This window comes from Apiotrichum porosum (genome assembly GCF_003942205.1).
Source record: "Apiotrichum porosum strain DSM 27194 chromosome Unknown scaffold_6, whole genome shotgun sequence".
NCBI classification, from domain to species: domain Eukaryota; kingdom Fungi; phylum Basidiomycota; class Tremellomycetes; order Trichosporonales; family Trichosporonaceae; genus Apiotrichum; species Apiotrichum porosum.
Genome location: NW_021167113.1, coordinates 814,977 through 836,544, shown reverse-complemented (window position 1 = coordinate 836,544; position 21,568 = coordinate 814,977). Strand labels below are relative to the sequence as shown.

General features: G+C 60.8%; 5 protein-coding genes across 5 annotated transcripts; 3 read left to right on the top strand and 2 right to left on the bottom strand.

Annotated features, from left to right (window-relative positions):
• Positions 1 to 1,660: 1,660 nt before the first annotated feature.
• On the top strand, positions 1,661 to 3,649 carry EHS24_008096 (uncharacterized protein; the record flags this gene model as incomplete). The annotated part of the gene is made up of 6 exons (XM_028623421.1): positions 1,661 to 1,720; positions 1,774 to 2,088; positions 2,189 to 2,199; positions 2,252 to 2,303; positions 2,359 to 2,698; positions 2,754 to 3,649. The coding sequence occupies 6 exons, from the start codon at positions 1,661 to 1,663 to the stop codon at positions 3,647 to 3,649; spliced, it is 1,674 nt and encodes a 557-aa protein (XP_028476354.1).
• A 772-nt stretch (positions 3,650 to 4,421) lies between these two features.
• On the top strand, positions 4,422 to 6,703 carry EHS24_008095 (uncharacterized protein; the record flags this gene model as incomplete). The annotated part of the gene is made up of 4 exons (XM_028623420.1): positions 4,422 to 5,276; positions 5,363 to 5,524; positions 5,587 to 6,096; positions 6,158 to 6,703. The coding sequence occupies 4 exons, from the start codon at positions 4,422 to 4,424 to the stop codon at positions 6,701 to 6,703; spliced, it is 2,073 nt and encodes a 690-aa protein (XP_028476353.1).
• A 185-nt stretch (positions 6,704 to 6,888) lies between these two features.
• On the bottom strand, positions 6,889 to 7,904 carry EHS24_008094 (uncharacterized protein; the record flags this gene model as incomplete). Its single annotated transcript, XM_028623419.1, has 3 exons — positions 6,889 to 7,194; positions 7,398 to 7,475; positions 7,740 to 7,904. The coding sequence occupies 3 exons, from the start codon at positions 7,902 to 7,904 to the stop codon at positions 6,889 to 6,891; spliced, it is 549 nt and encodes a 182-aa protein (XP_028476352.1).
• A 1,566-nt stretch (positions 7,905 to 9,470) lies between these two features.
• Positions 9,471 to 11,688, top strand: EHS24_008093 (uncharacterized protein; the record flags this gene model as incomplete). Its single annotated transcript, XM_028623418.1, has 5 exons — positions 9,471 to 9,523; positions 9,653 to 9,791; positions 9,922 to 10,054; positions 10,171 to 10,314; positions 10,388 to 11,688. The coding sequence occupies 5 exons, from the start codon at positions 9,471 to 9,473 to the stop codon at positions 11,686 to 11,688; spliced, it is 1,770 nt and encodes a 589-aa protein (XP_028476351.1).
• A 4,984-nt stretch (positions 11,689 to 16,672) lies between these two features.
• EHS24_008092 (uncharacterized protein) lies at positions 16,673 to 18,447 on the bottom strand (the record flags this gene model as incomplete). The annotated part of the gene is made up of 2 exons (XM_028623417.1): positions 16,673 to 18,039; positions 18,255 to 18,447. 2 exons carry the CDS (start codon positions 18,445 to 18,447, stop codon positions 16,673 to 16,675), a joined length of 1,560 nt encoding a protein of 519 aa, XP_028476350.1.
• Positions 18,448 to 21,568: the final 3,121 nt, after the last annotated feature.

Genomic DNA, 21,568 nt, shown 5'->3' with positions numbered 1-21,568 from the left:
ACTTTGAGAGTGTGGCCGTGGGTCGTGTGTGTGTGGGCGTGTGTGGGATGTGTGTCTGGTGCGTGACTGGGTGGTAATTTGGGTAGGCGCCGGGGGATTTGGCTTTCAAGAGGGGGGGGCAGCACAGACGTACAGACGGGATGCGCGCGCTGTGCTGCGCTGTTCTGGGCTTGCATGCTTTTGGAGATATGCCTTGGGCCCCATACGCTGTGCCGCGGTACACAGGAGACTCCCTCCCTCTCCCCGCGCCTCGTCCGAACAGGCGAGGTCCTTCATACGTCATTGGCATGTCTTGCCCATTATTGATGCCGCCACCCCGCCTGAACAGCCTGTCGCTGCAGCCAGCATACCTTGGCGCGCACCCAAAATGTCAACATGTCTCGATGGCGCCTTTCTCCCCCTCTCCCCCTCTCCCCCCCCCTCCCCTTCCCGACGTGTCCCTCCGCTCTCTCGGGCCTCGTCCGGGCCGTTCGTTGTACGCTGTGCCGCTGTCCCCAGCACCAGACGGCAGACGGGTGGACACCAACCTGTCCTATACGTTTCGGGTCCCTGCTAAACCGTTTCAAGCGTTCGGAGACAAGGGCTTGGCGGGGCGTACGCACAGCTCTTTTTGGGCCCATCAGCCACTGTCGATCTGTGAAGAAGACGACGGTGGATGGGGGGGCATGTGGGTCACGTCGTCCTCCATCGTCCTCCGTCATGCGGTGTTCGTCGGGGCCGCGCGTCTCTCTGTATGTATGCGCTCGCAGCTAGCAATGTGCAGTGAGCATGTATGGTGTGAGCGATAGAGAGCGGTGTGCAGCCATCGGTGCATCGGTTCGAGGCGGTAACCTCTCGCCGAAAGGCCCCCAGGGCGCCCAGGGCCATATGGCGCCTCGTCGGTTGTGGCGGTGGTCTGGGTGATCGAGCCCTGGTCTCTCTTTGGGGGGTGTCATCTGGGGCACACGCCGTACACGCCATTTTGGGCAAAAAAAGTGTATTGCAATTGTGTTTGTCCATGCCACACATTTGTGTGTTTGTGTTATCGCGGAACTTTTGTTATCATCCGTTTTTGAAACGTCATTTTTCTTGACGTCATGTGTGCCTGGGTGAGTTCCGAGCTTCCGAGCGTCTGGACGTTTGGAACCTTTCAACAGCCATTGACACCTGTAGGTATCTTTTTGCTCATTGACATCGACTTCTCTCACACCATGCCCAAGCCGTCGCCTTTTCCTATTCTTATCCGCACTCACCATGACGGTCCAGTTGTTCGGCCGAGGAATGCCAGTTTGGGGTAGAAACTCGACCATCCTATGCGTTTGCGACGACGCTATTAACCATACCCACTCACGCACGTGCAAACGCGTCTCTCATCTCCAGCCAGTCACCACGCTCAGATTACACCACGATCCCGACGACGCATGAGACACGTTCGGTAACTAGACGAAACCTTACATCACACTCACTTTTGGCCCTTTGCCGCTGCAGTTCTATCCTAACCATGTGCTAGCCGAACATAGCTGGGCGCAAAACGTGCGATGGAAGACGGCGTGCGGACTGACCCATGCGTGTCCCGACTTGTGTAGCACCATGCCCACTCGGCTGCCACCGAGTACTTAACTGCCGACGCTATCCACAGCCTTGCTCCCCCCAGCCTCTTGTCACTAGCTCTCTGAATACCATGTCTGTCAAGCTCGTCCTCGCGGCTTTCGCGGGTATCGCCACTATGGTGGTCGGCGTGGTAAGTGAACAAGGAGACAAGCTCAGTCAAGGCATGTTACTCACTCGCCTCAGCCTCTCCCCAACGAGACCTACCCGCTCGCTACCGTCCCCGGCACTACACCTTTCAACAAGGTCGAGCCACTCCAGCAGCGTGTGGCCTTTATCGATGCCAACAACATGGCCGTCTCGTGGAACACATACGCGTCGCTTCCCGACTCGGAGGCTACCGTCCACTATGGTCTTGACCCTCTCAACCTCGACCAGGTGGCATACTCGAACCAGACCACCTTTGAGACCTCGCGCACCTTTTCGCACCACGCCGTGCTCTCTGGTCTCCAGCCCAAGACGCTGTACCACTACCGCGTCGCTCACACCAATTGCTATGCAGTGAGTGCCACATTCAATGACACGGACGACAGACAGGGTGGACGTGACCCCATGGTGGTCTGGACCAACAAGGGTATATGGATGGTAGCTGACGCCACAGTGCAACACCCTGTAAGCGGTCCACGATCCACACGTGCAGTCGACGACGACCACTAACCCACAGGCCCACGTACACCTTTACGACCCCGCGCAGCCCCGCGGACACTGAGCCATACGTGGGTGACAACCCTCTTTCTGCACCGCTGTCCGAGCGCTGACGTGCCCCTCCAGTCAATCGCCGTTGTGGCGGACATGGGTCTCATGGGACCCGACGGCCTCACGACCGTTGCTGGCACCGGTGCCGCGGGCACGCTCCTGCCCAACGAGACCAACACGGTCCAATCGCTCGCCCAGAACCTCGATGCGTTCGAGCACATTATCCACATTGGTGACCTTGCGTACGCCGACTACTTCATCAAGGAGTCGGTGGGCGGATACTTTGGCGCCGACAATGAGATTGTCAACCAGACCCAGGTTGTCGAGCGCTACGAGGAGCTCAACGAGGAGTTTTACGACCAGATCACCCCGCTCACGTCGAGCAAGGCGTACATGGTCGCCGTAGGCAACCATGGTGAGTAGTCCAAGAGGTCATGTTCACGTTTGCCTCCAGCTGACCTCGTTTTCAGAGTCCAACTGTGACAATGGCGGTGTTACCGACAAGACGCACAACATTTCGTACACTGCCTCGTACTGCATGCCTGGACAGACCAACTTTACGGCGTACGCCGAGCACTGGAACATGCCCGGTACGCCTGGCGCCGCCAAGAACTTTTGGTACTCGTACGACGACGGCATGGTGCACTACATCATCCTCGACTTTGAGACCGACTTTGGACAGGGTATCTACGGCCCCGACGAGGTGGGCGGTACGGGCAAGCAAATGTCTGGTTCGCGCGGCAAGGTCAACGAGCAGATTGACTGGCTCAAGGCCGACCTCGCCAAGGTTGACCGCACCAAGACACCCTGGGTCCTCGCGTTCGGCCACCGCCCGTACTATGTCAGCATTGCGGACGCGCGCTGCACCCAGTGCCAGGAGGCGTTCGAGCCCGTCCTGAACGCAGGCGGCGTCGACCTCGTCATGACCGGCCACGACCACGTCTACTCGCGCTCGACGGCCGTGTACAACAACACGGCCGACCCGGCGGGCTACAACGACCCCAAGTACCCAGTCTACATCACCAACGGTCTCGGCGGCCACTATGACGGCATGGACGACATGGACGCGACCCTGCCTGCCAACATTGAGTTTGGTATCGAGCACGTGTACGGCTGGTCGCGCCTGTACTTTGCCAACGCCACCCACATGCGCCAGGACTTTGTTGCGAGCCGCAACTCGTCGGTCCTCGACTCGTTCTGGCTGTACAAGTCGCGTGGCGGTAACACCAGCCCCGTCACTACCACCTCCAAGGGCAACAACGGCAACGGCCATGGATCGCACACCAGCACCTCGAGCAGCCACCACAGTACCCCCACGCACAAGCAAAACGGTCAGAACGGCCAGGGCCAGAACGGCCAGAACTAGGGCATAGACGTGGCCTCGTTCGACAATGTGTGGCGGGCCACAACCAAAATGATCATGGGCAGCATTCCTCCGCTCAAGAGAGTTCTTCTTTCCCATGGCAGTTCAGGGGCAGCCCGATAACGCCGGGTTAGTGTGTCCCAACTTGGTTTGCAGTAGATATAATGTAATGGACAATGGAACAACGGCAGAGGAACCGCACAGCACACTCTAGTTAGACTTGCTCTCTATTTCGGTTGGTGGACGGGCCGATTCCGGGGCCCTGGCTCTAAACCCATGTTGGTCCAATTGTTGGTCCGTGTCCTGCGCCAAATTGCCCACCATGGCGCGCCCCCCACCCCCATTTCTGCCGGCCGGCATGAAACAACAATCCCATTGACATGCAATATTAACCCCACGGAGCATCGTTGAGCCCCGCACATGCACAGATGCATAACGCAGAGCCTAAAATGTTTGTCAACATTGGAGTTTGGTGTGCATATGCATCGCACTGCGTACGCTCTCGACAACTGACAGCTTCACGTGACACACTTGCCGGGCCGGACGCCGCTCCGGGACAACTGACGTCGGTCCTTCCCTGCGCGGACGTTCGTTTAGCCTGCGGCCTGTCCGTCTGGGCTGCGACCATGCGATTCAGGCCATTACGCCATCTCCATCTCAGCGCTGTACACTCTACACACACTTCACTGTCTTCTCTCCCCTCATCTGATCGCATCCATCCCTCTCACTCTCCCCGCACCTCCTCCCTTGCTCTGCAGCAGCACACCTCGGCACGATGGAGATGTACATCCCCCCACCACAACACTACCTGCCGCGTCTGCCGCCGGTTCGGCCTCCCCTGCCCACGGTCCCTGTGGTGCCCACCCCGGACCTGCCAGAGATGTTCACCGCGCCAGAGGGCAGCTACCACCTGGCCAAGAACTACTTTCCCGAGGTCGAGCTTCCCGGTCCTCTGCCATCCGAGTTGCGGCCGGGCGCCATGCCCATCGGCGGCGGCGCGTTCATGGGCGGGGCGGGGTTCGCCATGGCTGGCCCCGGTTTCGCGCCCCTGCCGCCGCTCACGAGTCCCAACATCTTTGCCGTGTCGGCGGGCTCGTCGCTTGTGAATGGACAGTGGCAGCCGGGCCACTCGACGCGCCTGCAGTTTGCCGACGTGTGGTACCCCTCGCGCGCACCGGGCAAGGAGAGCGGGTTCGGAAACCTCATCCGGCTGGGCATGGGCAAAAAGGCCGACGCACCCGCCGCGCAGCCGAGCGCTGCGCCGCCGCCAGACCTCTATGAAGACGACGACTATAGCGACTCGGCGTCGGACGCGAGCTCGGATGACGCACCGGCTCCGGTGGCGATGCACGACCACCTCAGCCCGCACGGCGGCGGCGCCTCGGCGGTGCCCCTTGCCTCTGCGCCCGGCGCAAAGGGTAAAGGCGGCTTTGGCAGCAAGGACAAGAAGCAAAAGCAGGACAAGAAGTCGTTGTCGACGTCGCGTGGCGGCATCATTACGCGCGTGAGCCCCAACGTCAACCTCAGCGCGATCATGGACGAAAAGGGCAAGAACGGCGGCGAGCGTGTGCGCTGGGCGTTCTGGAACATGGGCCGTCTCTTCGTCTGGGCAGAGGAAGGTGGCGTCACAGTGAGTAGGGCCCCTAGGCTGGAGTGATCTCCACTGAGGGAGAGGGATCCCCGTTTGGAGACAACGACAGACACTGACGACGATAGGAAAACCTCGCGGCTATAGTCTTCCAGCAGCCGCCGACGGCCCATGCCATCTCGCACCTCACCGTCGGCCCCGAGCGCCAGGACATTGTCGTCGGCCTCGAGACGGGCGACCTTGTCTACGTCGACTTTATCAATGACCGTACAGAGCGCTTCAACATTGGCGTGAGTGCTAAAAGTCTCTTGGGTGGCACACCGACAGCTGCACGCTGACATTTCTCCCCCAGGGCAAGATTATCAAATCGGCCGTCACCGGTATCCACTTTGACCCGCGCGGCGGCGACCGCTTCATTGTGTCGTTTGCGGACAACACCGTTGCGCAGTACTACCTGTTCGCTGAGGACCCGACGGAAGCCGCCATGGCCATCATCTCGGCTCTGCCCAGGCCATGGACCAACTTCTTTGACCAAGAGGCAGGCCAGACGAAAGCCGAGGGCGCGCAGACGCCGCCTGGCGAACGCGCCGCCGCGCTCGGCAAGATTATGCGCTGGAGGAACGAAGAGTGGCACGTCCCAGCCAGCGAGAGGGACAAAAAGGGCGAAAAGTACCCGTGGGCAGGCAAGAACCCGCTGGCCGTGGTCCGGCTCGCGAGCAACACGGATATCGCTGCCATGGCGTTTTCGCCAGATGGCCGCTGGCTCGCGATCGTGTCCAGGGACGGCCTGTTGCGTCTTGTCGAGACGGAGGAGAACCGCGTCACCGACGTGTTTGAGAGTTACTTTGGCGCCCTCAACTGTGTACGTAGCTGCCCAGCTGCCCAGTGTGCTCCCCATGGCCTTGAGCTGACATGTTATCCAGGTGGCATGGTCCCCCGACTCGCGCTTCGTCGCTGTGGGCGGGCAAGACGACCTGGTGACCATCTACTCGCCGCGCGAGTCGCGCCTCGTCGCGCGCGCACAGGGCCACACGGGCTTTGTGACGGGCATCGCGTTCGACCCGACCATGCGCTCCGAGGGCCGCGGATACCGCTTCGGCAGTGTGGGCGAGGACGGCAAGCTGCTCCTGTGGGACTTTTCCGTCGCGGCACTGCGCAAGCCGCGGCACCACCATTCCAACTCGTCGCATTTCCGCGTCGCGCCCGCGGGGTCGACTACCTCGTTGCCACTGGCCGCGCAGCCAGAGGCGGCGCATTACCACCCGTCCCCGCCGAAATCCGAGGTGGCCTTGCTGCAGCCCGTGCTCGCGCGCGTCGTCGAGGGTAACCTCATGACGAGCCTGCACATGGGTCCCAAGACGGTTGCGACGGTCAGTAGGGCGGGGAGCATCAAGTTCTGGACGCGGCCGCCCCGCCAGCCCAGGTCGAAGCGCGGCAGGCCCGCAAAGGACAAGAAACATGATGCGTAAAAGAGGCAATGCGTGGGGTGTGGGGTGAAGGGATCAAGGCACGTTGTAAACGCAATTCCTTTCGTAGGGAGGAGTGATGGTGGTGGCGGTGGTGTAAAGGTATGCGATCTTGTTTGTCATCGGTCTATCGTCCAGCTCTGTATATCGTACAACACCTGGCTGCCCAGCCTCAGGCCAGCCCAAGCTCAAGCAGCCATGGCGAGCCTCGCCCGCTCCTTTTCCAGTTTATCCCGCCTGTTCCTCAAGAATCCAATCTTTCTCCTCTGCGCCAGCGTAATGTCCTTTAGGTCCACCCCTTCGAGGCGGTTACGCGTCTCGTCCTCGTCGGCAGCGGCCGCGTCCAGGTCCTTGAACGTGCCCGGAAGACGCGGGGCTGCCGGGAGCCGGTTGGCCTGGGCGGCCTGTACGAGCGCGAGCTTTTCCTCGAGCCTGTCGAGCTGCTGGCTCTCTGCCGCGACGAGCGACTCGCCACGGGACAGGAGGGCGTCGATCTGCGGCGAGAGCGAGGCGGCGTGCGCGGCCTTGGCGCGCGCGACGGCCGGCGAGGTGAAGACGAGAAAGTGCTGTGGGCGCGTTGTCAGCGGCCATGTGGGCGGAAGAGCAGATGGGGGGCTAACACGAAGGGATGATTGTCGGGTTGGCGCAAGCTGGATGCGTAACCCGGCGCCGACGTGGGCCCAATATCACTACTCACATGGTGGTTGTGCAACACCTTCTTCAAGCGCGGCAGGTCTGCGACTCCAGGCTCAAAGTTCGTGATGGCTTGGCCGAGCTGCGAAAGGTCAATCCCACGTTCCTGCTGCTCCACGAGGTACCGATGATACTGTCACACCTCGCTACATGCAAGGCAAGTGTCATTGAAAGGCATGGTGGTATTCCGCGCTCGACGAGCCGGCACGCAGCCCAACGATGCGTGAGGACATCTGTCCGTCTAGACACGCTGTTGCGGCTGAGCGCCATGCAGTCTTGCCTCAACAGGGACATTGCTCCCACCTGTACAGTTCCGCACACATGGAGATGAAGACCCAGCACTCACAGTAGCAGCACACCCTTCTGTAGCCTTGACGCACTCTTCCATGCTGTTGAGATAGTCGTTACTCGGGACGGGGTACGTGGACGCGCGCGGGGCCGCGCTGCGCGACGCAGCATAGGACGGGGCGTAGGATTGCCTCCCGTGTGCGTAGGACTGGCGGGAGGCCATTATGGAGAATACGTGAGAGGCGAGAAACGTGGGTGTGTTGGTGACAATGAAGGATGGAGGACGAATGCAGAGGTAGTGAGTGTGTGCACGTCTTTGTTGTTGTTGGTGCCTTTGCTGGTGGCGGGGGCGGGGCCGCCAGCATTTGGAATGGGGATGATTAGAATTTTCGGAATCAAAAATGTAATCAACTGGACCAAACGATCCTAATGTCTGTGCTTACAAGTGAGCCGTCATCTGCCGGCCGCAGCTGTCCACTCTGTCCATCGTCTTGACCACCTTGCCCTGTGCTCAATTTCCGTTCTGACGCCTCCCCGACGGTGCTACAGCTATCGGGCGAGATACTCTAACACTACACCACTGATGTCACTCCTGTTCAGGTGCTCAGGTTGATGGGTTGTGGACAATTTGACCCATCCCGTCATCCCGACTACTATGGAGACGGTATAACACGGCGTATGGCGCACTGATCGCCACACAAAGTGCCCGCAAATCCTACTCTCATCCAACGACGGCGGACATGGCAGGCACACCACTCTGCGCTCTGCCTGAAAGGGCCTTTTGGTAGCCTCACTCTCCGTGACGCCTCGTCGCAACGCCTCCGGTAGCCTCCCCGCGCTGCGCCATCACCCACAGCGTAGCTGCGCAGTGGCGCCGCCGCCGACGATAGGTGTGTGCCGTGTCACTCTTCATATTGCCCGCACGCTTCTCTCTATTCCTCCAGCCCGCCGCACAGCAAACACCTCCCCATCAGAGAAAACAATGAGACAGCTCTTGGCCTGATGGCGCTGTTGGAGAAGGGAGGGAGGGAGTGACGGGTGACAGGTGACGATGATGGTGATGGTTCCCGTGACGAATCCGACAAAGAAGAAGCAAAAATGGTTCTGACTCATCACGAGATGGGCAGACTAGGGGGGAGAGATGACGCGGACAGCTAAAAGAGTGGAGGACACCCCTGCTAGCCCTGCTCCAGCTCCCATGGTTTAACGTCCAACCACCCAGCATACCCCGCCTCCTCCGAGGCGCCGGGAGTGGCGTGCCACGCTCTCCCACCTTGTCGGACGTCGAGCGGCGGCGTATTCAAGGACGCTGAGGAGGATTGGGACGAGAGGGGGGCCACTGGGCACTGGGCTCTGGTGTGGCGGCTTGGTGGGCCATGTGCGTGTGTGGGCCACACGGGATATGGTGTTTGCTGTGTGCCTCGAGCAAGAACATGCTCGTGCCGAGGTACAGGACAGCACCGTGTGCATGGAAGAGGCCCCTCTTTGTGATGGACTCTGTGTGTATGCGCGTTCCGGCCCGCCAGGCTTATCCACAGCTGCGGCGAGCGTGCTGACTGGATGTGACGGTGGTGGACATTGGGAGGCGTTGTTCCTTGCATTGCCCTTCGCTTCCCCCCGAGAGTCGGCGGCACGCACGCACAGACCGCCGCCATACTCTACTTGCTCCCGGCGATCAAGGTTTAGCAGCACAGTCGACCACCGTCGGACACGATGGCCACAGTCCTGTCATCCCCTCTTTCCTGCATTCCTGTTACTTGTATTTCTACTTCTCAGTCGCGGTCCGACGATGGGAGCCGGAATCCCTTACGACCAGCTCGCGATGCCCGGCATTAGCATCACGTACGTACACGGTTGGCCACCCTCCCCTTCACGCAGGCTTCGCGATCGCGACGGCGAAGCAACCCACCGTGTGCTCGATGTTGGGAGTGATGGCCAATGTACTAGCTAGCTACACCGCTGACGCCGCAGGGCGCTGACCGAACCGGTCTCCATCGTCCATATCCCAGTCGCCGCCGTCGACGCATACGTGACCAAGCTCTTCTGGACGATCGACCGGGCCAGCGAGCACTCGAGCGAGTTCTTCAACCTCACATCGAACCGAATCGAGGTATGTACGTGAGATTGTGTGTCTCGGAATCACGACTCCGTCCACTCTTACTCCACTCCCGCGCATGCACCCTCCCTTCCCCGCGGGCCGAACCCTTGTGGACCACAACACTGATACACACCCACCACAGATCGCATTGTTCGCAGCGACTGACCTTGTCATTGCCGAATGGGGTTCTGTATACAACGCCGCTGTGTGCATCAACGGCCCGTGGCGCGTCTTTGAGATCTCGTCGCCGGACAGCAACGACGAGTCCAACTATGGTGCGTTCATGGGTCCGTGACACACGAGGTCACTGCGAAGATCAAGAGATCCGCTGGCGATTGGGTTCTTTTGCTTCTATCCACTGTGTCCCATCGCAACCGCTGACCATGGACAGATTCGCCGCATCTTCGTTACGTGTCCGCACCGCTGGCGGAAGCAGGCGTCACAATACTGTACCAGTCGAGCTACCAGACCGACTTTCTGCTTGTGAAAGCCGTCGACTTTGAGCTTGCATCAAGGGTGTTTGCGGCCCGCGGATGTGAGTTTTAGGGTTGTTTGTGGGCCGAACGCGATGTGGGTTGTTTTGGCTGACGCCCTGTCCTCTTCTCCAGGGCATGTCGACCCCAACCAGCGCTCTGTTCGCCGACGTTCGGCGCTGTCGTCGGGCGGCACACCAACAGAGTACCCTCCCATCCCTCCGCCCGTACTCGTACCGCCGCCGCCGCCCGTCGCCGAGATCACGGTACTCTCGGCGCCTCTGGCGTGTGTGGGCTTGTCAAAGGACATTGAGGCACAGTCCATCGACCGCGTGAAAAAGTACCTGGTATGGCCTGAGCGCGCGCTAGCTGCGACCCAGGAGCAGCAACAGCAGCAGCGAGAGCGCGCCAGTACCATGGGCGAACGTGCTGAGGGGACTCTGTCACCTCCGCCCATGTCCCGGCGTCGCTCGTCGGCTGAACGCCGAACCAACCGACCTTTTATCAGTTACACGCGGACCGAGGAGCATGGCTCGAGCGTCTTGACCGAGGTCCGCGTCATTCGGTGCATGTTCACCCCGGAAGAGCTGGAACAGCTCCTGAGCACCGACGAGTTGGACCGGCAGAGTGGCGGCGAGTTTACCGACGAGTCGGATGAGGAGACATCCGAGCCCATGTCCCCCATGTACCTCTCGTCGCCACGCACCAACCACTCGTTGCCGGGGACACCCATCGTCGGGTCGTTTGGCCCCAGTAAAGCCCCCGTCCCACTTCACTGGGCGAGCATGTCGACCTCTCCCACGTCCACGCCCACAACACGGTACTTTGACCGCTTTGGGCCCAACCCGCCACCGCCCGTGGGTCTCACGTCCATGGTCAACGCGTACGCAACCCACTCGCGGACCAACAGCGAGAGCATTGTGCGTCGCCTGAACGGCAGCAACCCCCATGCGCGGCGCGCAAGCGACGGTGCGCTGCTCATGGAAGCGTTTATAAACCCGGACCATACGCCCAACGCGCACGCGGCGCTGTGCCACGACAACGACTCGCCCGAACGCGGGTCACGCGGGTCACGCGGGTCGCGCGGCTCCATGTCCGACCGCAACTCTACTCCCCTTGCTGTTGTTGACGAGCGCGAGCGCGAGCCCGGACGCACGATGCGCTGTCTCCAGCTCGACCTGCGCGGCCTCAGCGAGACGGACGACGCGGGCCTCGGCGAGGAATCGACCGTGGCGCCCATGTCGTTCATCCTGGGCCAGACGCACGCCGACACGTCGGGTCTCGTGACGCGCTTTTCCGAGCGGCTCCAGAACGGCGGGGTACGCATGCTCTATTCGTCCACGACGCACACGGCCAACATCCTCGTCGAGGGCAAAGACGTCGACGTGGCGGAACGCTTGCTCCGCGTGAGCGACAACGACGACGGGTACGAGTAGAGACGGGGAGCGAGGGAGGACGAGGAGGGTATCACCACTCAGAGGAGAGGGCGAGGAAACCATTCATAACGAAGCAGTTGTTTTGCAGGAGAGAGGGTGCCACAGTGTGGCAGTTGTACTTAGAAACCCCTACCCCCACCTGTCGTAGAACAAGTAACGATCAATACCATAGGACATTTTTGTGTGTTGTTCTTTTGCCTCTGTTGGAGTGACATCCCGTGCCACACGCGATCTGCATGACGAACTGACTGCGCTTACACCGCCATCTTGAACATGCGGTCTGGTTCTGGTGTCCTTGTGCTTGCTGCCACCCCACCTGATCATCGTGGTCGCGCGCCACACATGCAGAGATCTGAATGGTGCCTCTGGTAGTCTGTTGGAGCGTCACGCCGTTCAGACATCAGACACGCGCTCGAGGAGCATGTGGCCATGTGGGTTGGAGTCTTGTAGTCTTGGTGAGACAATGCCTTCTCGAAGACACTAAGGCCCCGGAAAGTTCACAGAGCACCGGGGGAATGTGGGGACGTGATAATCGGGGCCTCGAATCGCGCAGCCAGAATGCCACTTGCGCGCGGCCAGAATTCTATCTGCACGGTCGACTCCATCGCAGGCTGTCTTCGAGGACGCTACTGCCATAGTAACAGTGAGAACTGGGTAACGTCCACGATGGTCCATTCTCGGCGCGGCTGGCACCGCACCTCCCATGTATGACACACTGCCGCCTCGCCATTGACCAACGCGAGCACCTCCCTCCCTCCAATCTGATGCCCACCCACTTCACATTCCCACCCCGCCACCCCCAGACTGGGGTTGGCACCACCACAAAGGCATTAGAGCGAGCCACGCGGGAGGCCACAGCGTAGCCACGGCACCGGGGCACGACCGTGGCGCCGGATCAGGCCCCCTTTAACGCGACTCTTAAATTTGCCAGCCTCGCTGAGTGAGTGGGCTATCTGCCGTGGTGTGCGGCGTGCATATCCGAGCCGCAGGCAGGCGTGGACAGCTCCAGCGCCAGCGCCACGGCCACGCTGACGCGGTGTCTCATGCTCCCCCTCATCCCCCGGGCTGGCAAAGTGGCGCCGCGGCAGACGAGGTACAAACCCGGCGGCGCTGGCTTGTTGTTTTTTCGGACATGGGAAGTGGGTCGTCGGCGAACGTATCGTCGGAGTAGGGGCGTGTGGGCGGTAGCCGGTCGCCGCCTGGGCCTGAGGGATGGCGGCCAGCAGCTCGCGAGGGCTGACGGGGTTGAGGGTCAGCCAGCGGCCAGCGGGCGCGGGCGCCGGCGCCGACCTGGTCGCCACCACCGCGCCGGCCCGGGCAGCGCGCCACGACCCCAGCCCTGGGCTACGTGGTGGGGCTGATGCGTTGCCCTCGGTCTGGCCGGTCTGGCCTTTGTCTGCATTGAGGAGCTCGCGGAACGTGGGGTTTTTCCGCGCGGTGCAAGGTGGTCCAGATGAGAAAGAGGGAGAGGGCGTGCTTGCGAGTAGGGTGGGGCGGCGTGCGTGGTTGAGGCATTTTTGGTGTGCTTTTTGGGTGATTTTTTTTTTTGCCCAGTCGAGTAGACGGCTCGTGACCGCCTCGCCGGCTCTTAGAATGGCCCAGAGCGTACCCATTCAATCACACGCTCGTGTCCCGTCTGGGCCAGAGCATGTCGCTTCAGCCTTCTCTTCGAGGGCGGTAACGGCTGATACACGCTGTGGATCAAAAACAGAATGCCGGTCCTGCCTCATGCCACTTCAGCACGCGGCATGCGGCGGCGTCTGCTGATACAGTGCCAGGCTCGCTGGCATCAATTTGCCTGGTCCATTATTCGGTAGCATAGCACCTCCGTCTCTAGAGGCCACAGTTCAGCGTCTCATGCCTGCCCTGCCGCACACTGCATGGCGCCGACCAGAGGCCAGAGGCCAGAGTCAGGTAACTGAGGACGCGCCGCACAGCTCGATTTCGGGATCGCAGATCCGAACGTATTTCCGTTTCCGTCTCGTTTCGGCAAGTGCGTCCTCCGTCTGTTCGCTGGTGTACAAGTACCCCCCTCCGCAGCACACCAGTAAACAAGTACACAAGTAAACATGTAAACATGTAAACATGTAAACATACACTGCAACATTGCAGTGCACGCCTGCATGCACCCGACGCACCCTCAAACCGCGAACCTCGATGTGGACACGGCCCCTTCCCAAAACCTCGGGGCCACATCCCGGGCGGCCCTCGTCAAAGGTCCGGATCCCGTAGATCCAACGGCAGGCATACGGCACCCCACCCTCTGATAAGCTATGTCAAACACCCTCAGATTAGGGACCCTCTCGACTGCGTGTTGTGTCGTGGTTGCCAAACCCCTTGTTTTGTTGTTGTTCCCGGCAGGCATGGAACTTGGTGCTCCCCCTCTTGTTTGTTTGTGTTTCGTGCTCTGTCCAACCGACAGTACGCCGATGTTGGTGGTCCCTGGGCCCAGAAGACCGAGAGAGAAGGTCTCCCCTTCCCCTCGTATTCTGTCTCTCGGGGTCCGAGTTCGGGGGGTACCTTGACCCAGATGTGCACTGTCTCGTGTGTTGTGCATCACGCCTATCGCCATGTTGGTTGTTGACCGCAGGAGAGTCGACACCGTTTGAGAAGAGGTACCGCCACACGCCCACTCGGCCACATATTCGCTCGACGCGACGCGTCGGCCCAAGCCGTACCCATGGGTCGAGACACGGCGAAATGCACGCATGTCGTTCCTGCCTCCTACTGCCTTGCGCGTAGGCGTGGTGGCATCAACCAATCGCGGAACACACACTACTTAATGCGTCAGTTGTTCACAGTTTGGCGTTGTGCGCCACACAAGGCGTACAACAACGCGTACGGCAAAGTCGAGTGTGGAATGTACCCAGTGGCCAGTGGGGAGGAGTCCTGGTGAGCTTGTGTGTTTGGCCTGGAGGCACCGTTGAGGTATTATCGCTGGCGTACGGTATGCCGATGCGATTGCGTCCAACGCAAGGCTATAGCTAGCCGATGCGACGGTTTCCCGCTCGTAAGTGGTCTGTGTTGGTCACTCTGCCCACCCACGTCGCACCGTCAGCGTATGTAGCTCCTGGTCTCGTATGGATCGCCTTGTGGCATCCCTGGCATCGCAGTTTGGTGGTGCTCGTCGCAGCCTCTTTCCTCGCATACATCATCGTGGTCTCATATAGGTGCAGATCCACGATGAACAGTGGACATGGAGGCAGCTGCGGGTCATCGACCCGTCTTCGCTCGTCGCGTGCCAACGTGCCAGCCGCGTCTCTGCTCACCTGGGCGCAGCGCGCGCTGCACCTACACCCTCTCCCCCGACGCACCAGCGGGCCAGCGTTTCAACCCCCAAGTCCCAAGATCCCAAGTGTGATGCACTCGCCCCTCGCGTGTTCGATCGGGAACGCAACAGCAGAACAGAACACCAACACCCCAAGACCCCAACGCACTGGCACAGCTCCAGCACAGGTAATTGGGTTGCCGCCGGTGCCTGCGGTGTTGTTGTGGTCGCCCACACCGCCGCGTCACGTCGCACGGGTCCCACTTTTCACCTCACACACAAACGCATGCATGTGCTGCTACGATCCCAGCAGCTAGCAGCCAGAGCAGTAGATCAGCATTCAGGCAGGCGGCGAAACACGGTACACGACGCGACGACGCGACGCGACGCCATGAAACGGAAACACACAGTACACAGACTCCAAGATCGTCGATCTTCGTCGTCGCACGCCTCACGCCTCATGCCTCGCGCCTCACCATTCAAAAGCCTGGGAATGCGAACCGAACGCGTCCCCCAAGAGCCTGGCACCCAAATGGAACAAACTTGCGTACGTGCGTACTATAGGACGCACGATGCAGGAAGCAGGAAGCAAAAAGCACAAAGCGGTTCCTGCACACTGGGACCGGGGCCAGGGGGTAGGGGTGGTTTCGATGTCAATGTTGAATGCACACGGTTATGGCTAGCTAGCTAGGCCCAAAGGCGCTTGGAATGCAGGCCCCGGGGGCTGCAGGTCGCGCACAGGCTGTGATGCCATTGATGCCACTGTCCACTGATCACTGATGGCCACTGACGACGGGGCGACGACGGGGCACGAGGGTGACGAGAACCGAACCGGATACACGACGCTTGAACGCTTGACATGACGGTTGATGGTGTGCCTGCGCCTGCGCCTGTGTCTGCGTCTCCATGGTCTGGGCACACGATCACCCAGGCCGCGCTCTATGGGACGCGGGGGGGCCGGGGGGACGCGACTGGGGCTCCTCTGTGCCTCTGTGGTATCAAAGGTCTGGAGGGTCTGGAAGCCGGAGGCGCTCTCAAGGTTTGGCGGACGTTGCCACGTTCGCCACAGATCACAGAGCTTAGCTTAATACTGTAGCTTTGCGCGCACGATCACGCGCACACGCACACACGCACGACGCTGTGTCTCGGGCTGTTGTTTCTCACGCGTCCCCACCGTCCCCACCGTCGCGCCTAGGCGTCGTCCTCGAGGCTTGGCTGGCTGCTTCTGGGCCGGCCGCCGCTCCCACCTGACCTGACCCACCTGCGAAGACAAAACCTAGAGTACGCGCAAGCGGCCAGGTGTATACCCGGACGGAGAAGTATGAGCCCCCCCGGATCCCACGACTTCGTTCTGGCGCGCGGTGCGGGGTACATACTTAGCGTAGTTCCTAAACACAGGTCCACCGTGGCGCGCGAGTGAGCAGTCCAGGCGCGAGGCATTAGTGGAGACATATGGGCATGTGGTCCTGGTGCGTGGATCCGTGGGTTATGGGCTACTAGATGCTGCATACGGGGATTGGGGTTATGGATTGTACAGGTTTATGCTGTTGGTGTGGACATGATGTGCTGGTGTGGGTCACGAGCCGTGACGAGGACCGACCTAGAGCCCGAGGGCAAGCGGTTTCCTACGTGGCGGGCTCGCGACCAGGTGGGATACAAGGATGAGGGGTAGTGCGTTGATGTACAAGTATTTTTTGTGTGGTGTAGATGGTTGGTTTACCACCCGCGCTGTGCGAATGGGGGCACGGGGGCCATGAGGATGGATCCACGGATGGTGGCGGAGCGGTCGTCCGAATCATCCATGTCGATGTCGTTGGTGCTGCCTGAGCGAATCAGGTCGCCCAGGCGGAGGGCCGAACGAGGAGGAGAAATGTGGGTGGTAGGAGCCCTAATGGTGCGGCCCGGCGACCACGCTGGTCCGAGGTCTGCGTTCTCGTCGGGCCAAAGAAGGGAAGGCTGGATAGGTGAGGCCGGCTCGCCTGGGGTTGAAAAGGCGGGGCGCGTGGGGGTGACGTTGTTGGATGTGGGGAAGCGCCAGCCGTCCATTGCGGGGTGGTGGGCAGTCGGGGTGACATGCCTGCGGTGGACTGGAGTGACGTTGGGCGAGTCCAAGCGGCTGCGAGGAGCGCGCGCGAACGCAGGGCCAGCAGCCGACGGTGTGAACGAGATGCTGCGGCGGACACTGAATTTGGGCGACGCTGAACGACGGTGGCGGCTGTTCTTGGATGGCATGGGCGAGGCCGTGGCGAGATACAGAGCCGTGTGGGACTCGGACAGGGACGACTGGTGAACAAACCCACTGGAGGGACGCGAGTGGACAAGCGAGCTGCGGCGGTCTGGCGCGTTGGGAGCGGGCGGGGGCATGCTGGGCTGACCACCAAGCACGGGTGAAGGTGTGCGGGGAGGACGGTTGTGAAGAGGCGTAAACTGGATGGGGGTAGAGGGTGAAGCCAGCCTCTCCTCAAACTCTGGCTCGGGCGATTCTGAGACGCGGAAGTCCTGCTCCATGTTGATGAGCTCGTCGAGCATGTCGTGCACCCTCATGTCGGTAGCGACTGTGAGCTTGGGCGAGCTTGCGTGGTTGCGCCGGCGAGACTGAGCCTTGAGGGTGGAGCGGTGGGAGCCAATGTCGAGGTCCTCGCCGTCATCCTCCATGATGGCGTCGTCAATGAGCATCGAAGCCGCGTTGGGGTGTCGCGACGACGAGGTGGATGGGTTACGCGAGAGCGACCCGCCCGACGCCAACGAAAAGATGCTGGACGCGTTGGACGTGTTGCGCGAGTGCGAGGACACGAGTTCCGGGACGCGAGATGGTGAGAGGTTGGAGAGGGCAGAGGAAGCGCGGAAAGAGACTGGCGAGAGGTTGCCGCCGTCGGTGGTGGGGTCGGGGCGGCGCCGGCGCCGCTCCTCGCGCCTCTCTTCACGGCGGTGGTCGGTCCGCGCCATGCGACGGGATGATGCCTCGTCGTCAAAGGGCTCCTGGAGGAGCTGCTGGTGGGCCTTGAGTGCGTCCGCCAGGCCGCGTCCGATAGAGGCTCCGCGGGTGTGTGTGAGAGACGAAAAGGCGTCGTTGCGCGCGCAGTCTGGGAAGAGTGGGTGGTTAGCAAATGGGTGGTGGCAAAGGGGTACAATAAGGCGCGCGGGGGTACATGATGTGGGTGTGGCGATGGTGCGATGGCGATGCGATGGGGAAGCGAAAAGAAGCTAGAAGCTGGGGGGGCAACGCCATCCCGTGGTGGCTACGGGGTGGCTCCGGAGGAGGCTGCAGGCCAATATACATAATGTGCACGGGACTCACTTTGAGAGCAGTAGCTGTCACTCTTGTCCACGACGTTTGTGCCGCAGTAGCACTGGTATGCACGCGCCTTGCCCAGGACGGTGCGCTGTTCGGGCGTGCGGGGCGGCAGAAGGGCCGAGACCTGCTCGGTGCCAGCTGCGCGCACCGTTGCGCCTGTCCAGCGGTGCTCGTTCTCGGCGGCGGTCAAGGACATTGTGGGCAAAGGTGTGAAGTGTTGTGGTGGTTTTAAACGGCGTGTGTGTTTTGGGAGGGTCGGGTGTGCTGGAAGCTTCTACCAGAGAAGCAGGTAGGACAGCCGGGTTGCGAGGTGGGTTGGATGCGACAGTCGCGCGCGCGCGGTGGTGGTGGAACAAGGGGGCGTGTATGGGTGGAGTGGGTTGGGTTATGAGGGTTGTTACGCGCGCATGGATGAACTGGGATGTCGAAAGTACAGCAACCTGGAAGAAAGGAAAAGAGGAGAGCAAACGAAGAAGAAGAAGAGGATGCGATGACGGCGAAAAGGAAGCACGAGCAGAGAGGGATATAATCTGTGCGTGGATGGATGCGGTGGATGGATTGGCGGAGGATTGAACGAGATGAGGACAAGAGGGGGCAAGCGTGATGGTGGGAGGAGGGGAGAGTGACGGGGGGGAGTTTCGACGAGCCCAAAAGGTTGCGGGGGTGCAGATATAACACCACCAGGGCTCTCTCTGTGGGCGAGAATGTGAAGCGACGGGGGTAGAATGTGTGTGGTGTGGGAGAGAGACAAACAACAAGAAGGAGAGGTGGATGTGGATGTGAGGGGATATGACCAGGAGAGAGAGAGACGGGAGAGAGAGGAAAGAGACGAGAGAAAGAAAGACAAAGACGCGTCCCCGTCGTCTCTCCGCCCGCCCGCACAGGGAGAGAGAGGGAGAGAGAGGCGGGAGAGCAGAGGGAGAGGGCCCATCCCCAGCCAGCGCACACGAGCCCCCCCCCCGCCGCCGCCGCCCTGTCGCCCGCCCGCCCGTCGTCGCACGTCCTCTTGTCAGGGTGTGTGTCCTCCCCTATTCCGGAGCCTGGTTGCGTGTGTCCCTTTAAGGGTCCCTCTCCCTCTCCTCTCCTCGCCTCCCGCCCGCCCACGCCCCCCCCCGCCCGAACGCGTCACACCACCTTTTTGACCCACCAACTTGTATGAATTCGGCCTCCTTATTCTGTCTCTTTTCTTTCAATGGGCCGTGTGCCCCCCCTTTGTTGATGAGGCGTTGGACGCGTCTTGAGGGTGGGCGCGTGGGCATGCGGGGCATGGAAAGGGAAGAGGGGCCATTTCTGTGTGTGTCTTGTGTCTCATGTTTGTGTCTATTGCTTGTTTGGTCCGATGCGCCAGCAAATACTATACACTACAGCACTGCTTTTCCCTGCACAGCTGGTTTGTTGATTTGGGGCACTCACAAGTGTGCAGTGGCCATGGTGGGTGGTGCTGGTGGAACGGCAGTCGTCGCCTATTCTGGCCATTCGTCTCTGCCCACAGATGCCACACGCCCAGAGAAATGTCTTGCTTGGCTTCCTAGCTTCCTTCCCTCTTGCGCTCCTCCTCGCCCGCTTGGGCGGTGACAGTCCTGTACAGTACAACACCAACTGTGACCTGCTCCAACGAACCCCCCTGGAGCTACCAGAGCCCAACCATGCCAACCACTACCCAGAAGCGGAAAGACACTGGACGAGCGCACACTTGGGGCAGGCAGCAGGCACCACATGGGTGTGGTGTTGTACCCGTTGTACCTTTTGGGTCTCTCTGTCTGCATGTACATACAGTACGTCTGCAGCTGTCTGGGTTCCTCCACATCATGTTTCCCGATCCGCACAAATAGTAAAAAAGCCTCCAGCCCGTCCGGTCCCGCGCGGCGGTCAACCATGTGCACACCCAAGATCCAACATATCCAGCATGCAGCAGCAGTACAGCAGAGGCCCAGGATGCGGGAACGCCGCGAACAAGGCACCCCCACCGTTGTCCGTCCTTTTCTTGTGTCTCCTCGTCGTCATCGGCGCTTCTTTCCTTTGTCCGGGCAGAGGCAGAACGCGCGTTAAAACGTGCATTCACCCGCCGTAAAATGGTGACGACGGAGGCGCGCGGGCGGCTCATGCTTGCGCTCTTGCTGTGTGTGGTGTGGTGTATAATTAAAGCACGCTGCGTAGCATGCGTAGCCTGTACTGTACCTGCACTGCGTACCGTACTGCGCGCTGCACGGTACGCGGTGTGCCCGTGCTCTCTAGATCTGTCTGCGACCTCGCTGATCTCTGCCGCTCGACCTGTCAGTCGCAGGACAGCAGGGAGGCGTATGCATGGACAATTCCGCCACACACACGCCCACACACACACACACGGGCGGCCCCCGTGTAACTGTGTACGCGCGCCTGCGCCCCCGCATTACAGCAGGGCGGCGCGTTTCATTTCCTTTTCTTTTTTCCTTTTCCTTTTTCCTTTTCAGAACCCGGGCGTACTGAATTCGACGCGCGCGTGTCCTTTGGATCCTTGGATCCTTCCTTGGCTGCCTGATTTCTTTTTCTGGATAGGGCCTTGTTTTGGGGTTGTTTACCTCCCAAGGATCCAAGGCCTCCGGGCCCCCTCCAACGGTAAAACGCATTGCAGCTAGTCAGCTGTCAGCCGTCAGGGGGGGGATGGATGATACGGGGTACTGTACTAGCGAGGACCGGACCAACGGCCGGGATCACGAGATCCCGGACGCGGGTGGGTTGTCTGATCTTCGTTCTATCGTCTGGGAGCTTGGGAGGGTTGGCATTCGTTCCATGCACGTGCGGCTGTTCCCCCCGATAACGTGCTCAACCTGGCTGCATGAGATAGGAGAGCGAGAGAGAACTGCGCGGTGTAGACTAATGACGCGCAGTTGCCCCTCCCAGACCTGCCACCTGCTGAATGAGGACGAGCGAGGGTCACGGAGGAAACGAGGGACGCGTCGTGACGCGTCCCTCCCGCGCCAGCCAGCGTGGCACCGCCCGCCGGTGATTTTCAGCAGGGCGTTATTCCGCCTGGCTCTTGCCAGGAATCAGTCTCCTCTTTGGTACACTACGTGATGGGCCTGCGGGGACATGCTGCTTCCGGTGGCTCGTGTCCCACCTGCTCAGTGCGGATACGTGAGCGGTGTACGAGAGAACGCGTCGGTGGCAAGTGGGAGCGCAGCGAGGGAGAGGGAGCCACGCCCACACCCATCGTCATTGTCCATGCCGTGTGCGCCTGCACGCTCCGCGGTCGTCCGGCTGGGTTACTGTCGTTGACGTAGTCGTGAACAGGTTCCAGCTGAGCCGTTCGGCTGGGCGCTGCGCAAGCTCTTGGCTGG